The sequence below is a fragment of the Solanum tuberosum genome, unplaced genomic scaffold (genome assembly GCF_000226075.1).
Source record: "Solanum tuberosum cultivar DM 1-3 516 R44 unplaced genomic scaffold, SolTub_3.0 scf00060, whole genome shotgun sequence".
Taxonomy (NCBI): domain Eukaryota; kingdom Viridiplantae; phylum Streptophyta; class Magnoliopsida; order Solanales; family Solanaceae; genus Solanum; species Solanum tuberosum.
This window is the reverse complement of record NW_006238985.1, coordinates 805,699-816,322: the sequence shown is the minus strand read 5'-3', so window position 1 is coordinate 816,322 and position 10,624 is coordinate 805,699. Positions and strand designations below refer to the sequence as shown.

The 10,624-nt window shown below is 36.6% G+C and overlaps 2 protein-coding genes across 2 annotated transcripts; both read left to right on the top strand.

Moving 5' to 3' along the window:
- Positions 1-431: 431 nt before the first annotated feature.
- Positions 432-7,306, top strand: LOC102587135 (F-box/LRR-repeat protein 3). The gene is made up of 7 exons (XM_006344636.2): positions 432-1,622; positions 1,708-1,833; positions 2,963-3,067; positions 3,166-3,565; positions 3,967-4,096; positions 4,176-4,470; positions 6,753-7,306. The coding sequence occupies exons 1-7, from the start codon at positions 999-1,001 to the stop codon at positions 6,996-6,998; spliced, it is 1,926 nt and encodes a 641-aa protein (XP_006344698.1). The 5' UTR covers positions 432-998; the 3' UTR covers positions 6,999-7,306.
- An 82-nt stretch (positions 7,307-7,388) lies between these two features.
- LOC102586789 (putative pectinesterase/pectinesterase inhibitor 22) lies at positions 7,389-9,906 on the top strand. The gene is made up of 2 exons (XM_006344635.2): positions 7,389-8,808; positions 8,987-9,906. The coding sequence occupies exons 1-2, from the start codon at positions 7,851-7,853 to the stop codon at positions 9,655-9,657; spliced, it is 1,629 nt and encodes a 542-aa protein (XP_006344697.2). The 5' UTR covers positions 7,389-7,850; the 3' UTR covers positions 9,658-9,906.
- Positions 9,907-10,624: the final 718 nt, after the last annotated feature.

Here is a 10,624-nt window from a genome sequence, read left to right as displayed (position 1 = left end):
TAAGGAATATATTGATAAATATCTATGTAAGGGATATTTTAGTTTTAAAAAAATAATTTTCTACTTGTGCTTTTGCTTTTTTTAAAAAAATAGAATTTTTTATCTTCTTCCAATAGCAGAAAAACTGTTTCTCCTTCCATTTAAAAGTAGAATTTGTCAAATACTTAATTTTTCATAATAAGTGTTTTTTCTCAAAAAAAAAAAAAAAACTTCTGACCCAATAACAATTCCAAATAGGCTTTAAGTAACAAGTAAAAATGAAGCAAGAATATTTATAATACAATTTGTTACTATGTTTAGAAAGTTTAAAACAACTTAATTATTTTTTGTGAAGATAGATACTAATAGTAAATTTCAAATGGGCAGCAGGCTCTCACGTGAGATGCCTAATTTTTGGCCACTTATTAGTAGGCATCAATCAACATGCCACCATCCCAGAGTTTACAGATCACTTATCAATGAAAATGCATCTCCAGCACCATTCCACTTATCTTCCCAATATCAACAATCCTTTCTTTCTCTCTCTCTCACACACACTACTTGTCTTCTTTAACCTATGTCACACCTGTCGTCATAGCACCTCGGAATTTCCGATACCCACCTGAAAAACATCGCCGGAGAATTAGGCATCTACCATGATCATCTTTGTCTGCATGACCCGGTTTGGTCTTTCTTGTACTCTTTCTTTTTCCACCCTTCAACCCCTTCTCAACGCTCGTCTCCTCTTCCTCTTTGTCCCGACATAATACAGTTACAACCCTTTTCTTTTCTTGTAGTTTTTGGTGGGAAGAAGAAGATCCGAACAGAAAGTATTGACTAGTTGAGTTTTTTTTTTGTTTTTTTACAGAGTATTCAAGATTTGTATGTCAGCGTATTGAATGTTAAACGGATTCAAATGGGCTTAAAGGAGTAGTTAGAATTCATTTAATTTACCCAAGAAACTTGGAATTGAGGTTTAGTACAAGTAGTTTTTGTTGTTGTTGTTTCTTATAGTTTTCATGGATTCTGCTCTGTTTGTTCTTAACGAGGATCTTCTTATCAGAATTCTTTCCTTCATTACCCATGATTCCGACCGCAAAGCTTTCCGTTTGGTTTGTAAAGCATTCCTCCGGGTTGACTCTTTCCACCGTACCCATCTCCGGATCCTTCGTCCTGAGTTCATTACAACCCTTTTCTCCAAATTCCCACGTATTTACTCCCTTGACCTTTCCGTTTGCCCCCAAATTAATGACGGAGCTGTTTCCATGCTGGTGGGTTATGGGTTGCCGGATTGGAGTAGGAGGTTGAGGAGGTTGGTGCTGAGTCGAACCACTGGGTTGAAATCAGCCGGGTTAGAGATTCTTATGAAGTCTTGTCCTGTTTTGGAGTCTATTGACGTGTCTTACTGCTGGGGTTTTGGTGATAGGGAAGCTGCGGCTTTATCTTTTGGTGGGTCTTTAAGGGATGTAAAGCTCGACAGGTGTTTGGGTCTTACTGATGTTGGTTTGGCAAAAGTAGCAATTGGGTGTCAATGCCTAGAGAAACTTAGCTTGATGTGGTGTATTGAAATTACTGATCTTGGGATTGATTTTCTGTCCAAGAAATGTACACAACTGAAGCAGCTTGACATTTCATATTTAAAGGTTTGTTTATCTTACTATCCTTCTTTTTGATCGTAGCATATAAGGTATCTGTGTTTGTGAAAATGTGGATTTGGTGTTGTTTCAGGTTACTAGTGTGTCACTGCATTCTATAAGCAGTATGGAGAAGTTGGAGCTTTTGGCTATGGTTGGGTGCGGCATTGTGGACGATGAAGGACTACATTATCTTGGAAAAGGGTGTCCTTCGCTTCAGGTGATTAACACGTTTGTCAAATTATTGTGATCAATTGTAGAAAAATATGAGATCATAGCTGCTTTTTGGAGTTTTGTTCTCCTCTCTTAAGGTGGCCTTTACCATGTTGCTATCTGGTTTTTGCCGATTTTAAGACTGAAAATAAACCTTGTATGCAAACACAATTGCTTCATAAATAAGCACATGTAGTTTCATTTTCTTATAGCTTGTGGAATTATATTTATTTATCATAGAGTGAAGATGGGCTTAAATTTGTTTTTGTTAACTTATACTCTCTCAGTTCCAATTTATATGACATAGTTCAACTCGGGACCGAGTTAAAGAAGAAAATGGAAACTTCTAAACTTGTGGTCTTAATCATGCCATAATATTTGTATTGCTATAAAAATTTTGGAACTTGTTATCATAAACATGCCATAACATCTATGTGGCTATAAAAGCTTCTTGTTGAGTGTAGAATGAGAAGTTTTACGTTAAAGTTAGTTCAATTGGCAAAGGTTGAGGGACTTGTGTCTTTGGTCACAGATTCCCGAATGTCAAAGGCTGTGGTTGGCCCAAAGGATTGGCTCCATATGGATTTCTCAGTCACTAAAAAAATTATATCCAAATATAGATATGTGCCATTCTTTTTGGAATAGACACATACGAAAGTATTGTCACATAAAAGGAATAGAGTGAATGACTCGTTTCAGGTGTCATGGTTGGAATTTGAGACAGTTAGTGCATATGACATTTTCCTGATGACCAAATTATGCAGTAAGCACATGAATCTGGAATACAGGAAATACTTAATGGAAAATATGATTTATGGCTGGTGATATTTCCTGGTATTCTGACTGTAGGCGAACAAAGGCATCACTTGATGCTGCATGATCTAGTTCTGATCCTTCTTTATCTATCTATCTATTTGTACTTTTTATGAATCCCACTTTCAGCTTTTCTAGTGATCTTTAAGCATACCAGCTGCATTCGTATTTCTTCTTTCTTCAAGTTATATTTATAGTGGAAAACAATTTTCTATCCATGAATATCTGAAATTAGTATTCTAAAGCTCAAGCTTTAGCATTTTATGTGGCGTACATAAGTTTCTTGGGTTGCCATAACTATTCAGAAACTTGTATGTTTACAGGCACTGGATGTATCAAGGTGTGACAGACTAAGCTCATCTGCCTTAGCTTTCTTGATTAATGGACATCCTTCAATGCTACAAGTCTACGCTAGTCACTGTTTCCATGTGAGTAAATTTGTTGTTAGAACCTACATTTTGAATAATTCCTTGGGGAGTTTTTGATGTTGGTTCTGCAATTTAGATTGAGAATCTTGATGCACCAGGAGTTTCCTACTAAAGTCATCCAAGGGCTGAAGGACCTAAAGAATCTGAAAAAGCTCATACTTGATGGAGCACCGGTTTCTGAATCATTCTTCAAGATCATTAATTTCAATTGCAAATATTTGGTCGAAATAGGGCTTGGAAAATGCAAAGGAGTGACTGACAAGGGCATTCTCCAGCTGGTATCAGGGGGTGTTAATTTAAATATCTTGAATCTCACATGCTGTAGCGAACTTACCGATAATGCAATATCAGCTATAACAGATTCTTGCCGGAGTGTTTTGTGCCTCAAGTTGGAGTGCTGCAACTTACTCACAGAGAAGAGCCTATATCACCTGGGATTACATTGTTCCTTACTTGAGGAGCTTGATCTTACTGATTGTTTTGGAGTCAATGACACTGGTGAGGCTCAAGCCATTGTTCTTTTGTTTTTATTAACGTATTTATTCTGTCACCATTCAGATAAAGGTAAATTTCCATTTATTCTGAAGGACCCAGAGCAAGAAATCTGATTTTCCCTCGTCTCATCTGGATTCTATTTCCATTTTTATATTCTTCAAGTTTTGGGCTTTTGAGTTGGCTTCCCATTTCTCAAGAGCAAGACATCTAATTTTCTTCTTTTAATGACATGTGAAGCTTTGTGCATTCATGTCTCAAAGCTCCTCGTGTCAAGTCTTCGATGATATGGTTACTCCAAAACTTGTGCAGTTGGTGACATACCTTTAAATTAAGCATTTCAAGCTAGGAATTCAGCTATGCTTTAGGTCTGCGCTAATATGTGTTGCATCTCATCTCTTCTGCAGGACTTTATTACCTGTCTAAATGTACAAAGCTTATATGCCTAAAGTTGGGATTATGTACTAACATTACTGACAAGGGACTGTACTGTGTGGCTAGAAATTGCAGCGAGATTCGTGAACTTGATCTATACCGGTAAAGTGATTGCCCCATCTGACTTATCCTGTGAATTTGAAAATGTCTTCTTATATTGTATCTTGAAAACCATTTGCAGGTGCCAAGGAATTGGTGATGATGGACTCTATGCTTTATCAAGTGGTTGCAAAAGAATGCAGAAGTTAAATTTGTCTTATTGCAGTGAGGTTACTGATAGAGGAATTGAGTGTCTCGGCCATCTACCAGAGCTCTCTGACCTCGAGATGCGGAGTCTTTTGAATGTCACAGGCACTGGTTTAACAGCACTTGCTACGGGATGCAAGAGACTTGCTGAATTGGATGTGAAAGACTGTACTAGCATTGATGATTCAGGTTTCATGGCGCTTGCTTATTACTCTAGGAATTTGCAACAGGTATAATTTCTCAATCTTGAACTATTCTCTCTACTTCTTGTAATGTATGATGCTGTTAAATCTGCTTGGCATGTACTTTCTGCATTACCAGTTGATTCGTAATGGTTAAATAACTATACACCTTTGATCAGTTTTTATCATTTCTCGAAATCCTGAGAACAGTAATTGAGTTGTAATCCTTTTTCAAAATTTTGTTCGATACAACATAACTCTCTTCTCTTGGTCCACAATTACATTTATATAAGTGCCAGGAATTTATTTTTTGTAGAAGTTATCAGCAACTCTGTAACTCTGATTTAGTTGCTACAAGAGTCCGTGCTCCTTTTATGTTATCAGCTCACTTTTGAGAGTCTAACAAAACTTTCCGTGATAAATTAGGTTTTAAATACTTCAACAGATTTTTGGCCTCAAGTCTTTCATAAAACTGAATCAGTTTTTATAAAAAGACTGTTTGTTGGGATCAAGCAGTCCTGGTTTTCTTTTTGTTCAAAGTTCAAAATAGCATAGTAATCTTGGCGGTGCATAATGGTTCAAGTTTCACTAGTAGATTTTCTAGATTACTCTTTTTGTATAATTTTCTGGACCCATGATAAGATATGTTAGAATTATGTTTCTCGCAACTATATCCACTTTGTTGCCTTTGGACTTAGTAGGCCATTCATCAGGATTGAGAATTATCATTTCACTATATGCACCACACTGAAAGGACTCTGAATGTTGCATTAACCCTAATCAACTGGTCAATTCTTGTTTGTAATGCTTAAAAAGTTCAGAATACCCCTACTTTTTGGATATCAATCACAGTTTTTGCAAAATTATCGACAACGTTTTGACTGATCAAACTTGATATTGAGTTTACCAACTCAAATAATCGACATATACACTTACTCCATTTCCCCTTTAAGGTTTATTAGCGTCAGATATGTCAGGTCACTTAATATTCTTACCAGCAACAGTGTGTACTGTGTATGAACAGGTAGTGATCGTACTTGAACTTTTGAGTTGATTTTTTTTTCTGCATACTCATGAGGTGTCAAATTGAGACCATCTGAGGATTAACTATATTTTTTCAATATCAATTAAAGGACAAAAGGAATCACATGGAATGAAGTTGTCTCGAAAGACCTACAGTTTTTTTGGAACCTATGCAGACTTAGCTATAGATAGAGCAAAATGGAAGAAAAACATCCATAATAGGTGATATTTACTAGTTGGGAACAGGTTTTACCATTTTAGTCTTGTTAGTAGGTTGACTTTGAACCTAGTGCTTTTCTGGAGTATTTTGATCTTACCATAAATTTATATGTCAGTCAAAATATAGAGAACTTTCAATATTAGTGTTACTATTATTTATATATTTAACTCATTTTCAAAAAAATATTATTTGGTATGATGATGACATGAGTTGAGTTTAAATGGAGAAACATGGTCAGTGAGGATTCTTATAACCAACCCCAACTTGTTTGGAATTGAGGCATAGTTGTTGATGTTGTTGTAAATAAAAGGACAAGTTTCAACCATGACGTCTGTTTTAACACCTTTCTCACAGGCATCTGTATGATGGTTACTACACTTTTCAATCAGATCATCAGTTAGAATCATGTCACTGTTTCTTGCACAAAGCTGTGGCATAATTATTTTTTTTAAAATTTTGATTCCACACTCGACTTGAAAGTTGTAACATGCTTGGTTGAATTTTATAATTGTTGTCTGTTCAAGAATCAGATGTACTTGACAGTGCATTTGTTTAGTAGATCTCTGAAATGAGCATTCATCAGATCTATTGATTGCCTTGCTATTGCTCTATGCTTTTACGGTTTAATGAACAATCTCTTATGAGTTTAACTGGGTTATATACTTGTTTAAGTTGGTCAAGTTGACTGAGTTCAAAATGAAGGTCATAACTCATAATCATTAAGTGTAATACAAACATTTTGCCGTATAAAAAAAAAATACAGACATTTTCATGTCAATTTCACTAAGTTCTACTAGCCGGAATTGACTCAGTTTGTGCAAGTATGGTTAAATTCATTTGTGAGTAGATGCATGTAGCTGTTGTTGGCACCCTTGATGCTTGCTATGCATTGAGACTTGGTTATGTTATGCATGCAGTAGTATAAGCAGCAGATTTTCTTCTAGATTTTTGTTGTTATTCCTCATGTATTCCTAAATAAAGTACATTTTGTGCGATTCATGCCATTCTTGTGTCCTTGAATACCTAAATGGGAATAGAGAGGCTTATGAATTTGTCTACAACTGCTGAAATAAGTCTTTGATGGCAGATTAATCTGAGTCATTGTGCAATCTCGGATGTGGGCCTGTGCATGGTGATGGGGAACTTGACACGGTTGCAGGATGCCAAGCTCGTAAACCTTTACAACGTGTCAACCAATGGCTTTGAGGTTGCTCTTCGGGCTTCCCGTGTTCGGCTGAAAAAAGTTAAGTTGATTGCCTCCCTGAGACTACATCTTACGCCGGACGTAGTTAAGACATTGAAGGCAAGAGGTTGCAGGATTAGGTGGGATTAAAAGGTACAATATCCCAACAGTACATGCCAATGTGTGTTACCATACCCCCCCACTTACATGAATGGGGTACTACCAATACATTTGAGCTGTTGAACCTAAAACTTCTCCCATTACATCAGTAAGCAGAAATTTTCCATCATGTTGTTTTTGTAAGTCCACCGAAGAGATTTTGCGCGACTCTTCACTTGTGTGGACTCATTGTATAAACTTCTTATGTACCTTTGCAGTCTGGAGATCAACTATATGAATGATAAAACATCATATCAGAGGATCTCTAAAGTTAATGGCAGAGAATATCTTCTTATTAATCCCTTTGCCATTTTGCGCCTGCTTCTTGAGTTGAGGGTCTTTCGGAAACAATCTTTCTACCACCCAAAATAGGAGTACAATCTGCATGTATATTACCCTCCATACCCCACTTGTGGAATTACACTAGGTATGTTGTTGTCTGGTTATTGTGGCCATGTTAAATGTGAACCAGAAAACTAACAAGTAGAAAAGGAAGGAGGAGACCAACATTTTTTTACAAACCAAAAAGTATATTGAATGGAGCCCACACACTGGAGAATCTCACTTTAGGTATCCAGAAATAGCCTATTTAAGTTAGCCACCATGAGAAAATTGACAATACATTGTAAAAAAAGGGAATTTTGTAACCATGTCATACAAGGCATGCAGGATAACTTGAAAGTTGGAAAGAGAGAAAAGCATATATTTCCATGTTTAGAATTTTCTCTTCCTTTTCTTTCATGACAAACAATTCTCAATTTGTATTCCCTTCCTATCAATCTTTCTTTTAAATTGGCCATTGCAACCATTCCCTTTTTCCAATCTTCATCCAAAAATAATAATATGGGGATCACCAAATTTCTCTTTATTCTCATTCTCTTACCTTTCTACCAAGTTCTCTCTCAATATGAATATGAAACTTTCCATCCATATCAAAGATCCCCTACTCTTGATCCTCATGCTATGATCATTCAAGCTTGCAACAACATCCAAAACCAAGCTTTATGCCTCTCACACATACAATCCAATCTTGATGATCCTGTCCACAGGGACCCCAATTCAATCCTCAAAGCAGCCATTCAAAACTCCCTCAATCAAGCAAAGCTAACCATTCAATCCATCACAAAATTCAGCACATTATCAGCTTCATCCAGGGATCAAATGGCCATCGAGGATTGCCAAGAACTTCTCGATTTCTCAGTCACTGAACTAGCATGGTCCTTAGGTGAAATGAGAAAAATCCGAGCTGGTTCAAAGAATGTTCATTATGAGGGAAATCTCAAGGCGTGGCTGAGTGCTGCATTGAGCAATCAAGACACATGCTTAGAAGGATTCGAAGGCACAGACCGACACCTCGAACATTTCATCAAGGGCAGTTTAACACAAGTAACACAACTCATTAGCAATGTTCTAACTTTATATGTTCAATTACATAGCTTACCATTTAAACCACCAAGAAATGAGAACATAACATATGAAAATCAAAAGTATCCAGAGTGGATGACAAATGGTGACAAAGATTTGCTAGTTTCTAATCCAAATGGAATGCATGTAGATGCTGTTGTATCCTTAGATGGAAGCGGCCGTTATCGGTCAATTGCACAGGCTATAAATGAGGCTCCAAGCTATAGTAACAGGAGATATGTGATCTATGTGAAGAGGGGAACTTACCATGAAAATATTGATTTGAAGAAGAAAAAAACCAATATCATGCTTCTGGGAGATGGCATTGGAGCCACTGTCATTACTGGTAACAGAAATTTCATGCAAGGATGGACTACTTTTAGAACTGCAACTGTTGGTACGTAGTTTTCTCATCAACCTCTTTTCTACGTTTCTGTTTCTTTTAACTTGACTTCAACTGACATTTATGCACTTCAACTTTAGATATGCACAAACTGTATAAAGTTGAACAAATAGACACATGCATGCATCCTACCTGACAACTAGTTCCCTTTCTCTTTTGATTTATTTAACAGCTGTTTCGGGCAAGGGATTTATTGCAAGAGACATAACATTTCGCAACACTGCTGGGCCTAAAAACTTCCAAGGTGTGGCCCTTCGTGTGGATTCGGACCAATCGGCCTTTTTCAGGTGCAGCATGGAAGGATATCAAGACACGCTTTACGCCCATTCACTCCGTCAATTCTATCGAGAATGCAACATCTATGGCACCATAGATTTCATTTTTGGCAATGGTGCTGCAGTTCTTCAAAACTGCAAGATTTATACTAGACCTCCACTTCCATTACAGAAGGTAACAATCACGGCCCAAGGTCGAAAAAGCCCAGATCAAAGCACTGGATTTTCGATCCAAGATAGCTACATTTACGCCACTAGGCCCACTTATTTGGGCCGGCCCTGGAAAATGTATTCAAGGACTGTTTACATGAATACCTACATGAGTGGAATGGTCCAGCCCAGAGGATGGTTGGAGTGGTATGGGAATTTTGCTTTGAATAGCTTGTGGTATGGTGAGTATAAGAATTATGGGCCTGGATCATCACTTACGGGTCGGGTTACGTGGCCCGGTTACCATATTATCAAAGATCCTTCATCGGCTAATTTCTTCACTGTTCAACATTTCATCGACGGCATGTCGTGGTTGCCGGCCACCGGCGTCCAGTTCTCAGCTGGTCTTACTAATTAGGCTGCAGTAACGTATAGTAATAGTTTAATTGTTTCATTATATTGTGTATATAATTCAAAATGGCATTGTATTGAAGAGCAATAGTTATACCCTACTACACATGATATTTTATGCAGTTAAACTGAAAAATAATTTCAAAGGCTAAAATGAGCTGTAAGGTGTAAAAACTACATTGAATGCTTAGGAAAACTGCAAAATGTGAATACTTTGATTTTTAGAAACGTAACATGCCATTACTTTTTATTAATATATCATACAGCCCATGTCTATGATTAAATATTTTATAAGTGTGCTTGAATTTATCATATGTATGTGTTGATCGACAAGATATAGAAGATTTGTTTTAAGTTGACCTATGTTTAGCTGTGTTACGTTGTCAAATTGCATAGATGAGGAACAGAATGCGCTGGATTGAATGTTTGAGATCTCCACAGCTTGGCACATCTTAAATTGGTTATACATTTATCCATATATAATATTAACGGTGTATATAACTTAAATTCATAATCTTTTCTTCATGTCTAAAATGATTGTATTAGAAATTTAGAATACTCCTAATTGGTGAAAGCAAAAAAGTTGACTTACAGTTCGAAATCTCCTAAAATCATGTGATTACTATTTTAATTTTGTCTTACCATGTGCATAATTTGCCACGTGAAATATATATATTGCACAATTATTTTTTTAAGCTTTTGGATTGCTTAATGCAACGTAGTCAATAGTGATGTTATTGCCCTCTATTGATACTTCAAGATAAAGGCAAGACAAATTTGTCTTTGTAAGTTGTGCCGATTTGTCCCTGACCTTGTACTCAAAAGGACAATTGAAACAACAATTCTTGACATTAGTCATTTACTAGTACAAAATTATCTCATCCATGATCAATCATCAATGGCCAGTAAAACAAGGCCAATTTTATTTTTGTATAATTGAACAAAAGACTGTTAAATTAGCCTATTTCTTGCGT

What these genes read in the sequence shown, in the direction of transcription:
- LOC102587135 (XM_006344636.2), top strand. Translation starts at nt 999, where the DNA reads ATGGATTCTGCTCTGTTTGTTCTTAACGAGGATCTTCTTATCAGAATT. An exon ending in TTTTGGAGTCAATGACACTG is followed by an intron (nt 3,566 to 3,966) that starts GTGAGGCTCAAG and finishes TCTCTTCTGCAG; the next exon opens with GACTTTATTACCTGTCTAAA. An exon ending in CGTGAACTTGATCTATACCG is followed by an intron (nt 4,097 to 4,175) that starts GTAAAGTGATTG and finishes AACCATTTGCAG; the next exon opens with GTGCCAAGGAATTGGTGATG.
- LOC102586789 (XM_006344635.2), top strand. Translation starts at nt 7,851, where the DNA reads ATGGGGATCACCAAATTTCTCTTTATTCTCATTCTCTTACCTTTCTAC. An exon ending in TTTTAGAACTGCAACTGTTG is followed by an intron (nt 8,809 to 8,986) that starts GTACGTAGTTTT and finishes TTTATTTAACAG; the next exon opens with CTGTTTCGGGCAAGGGATTT.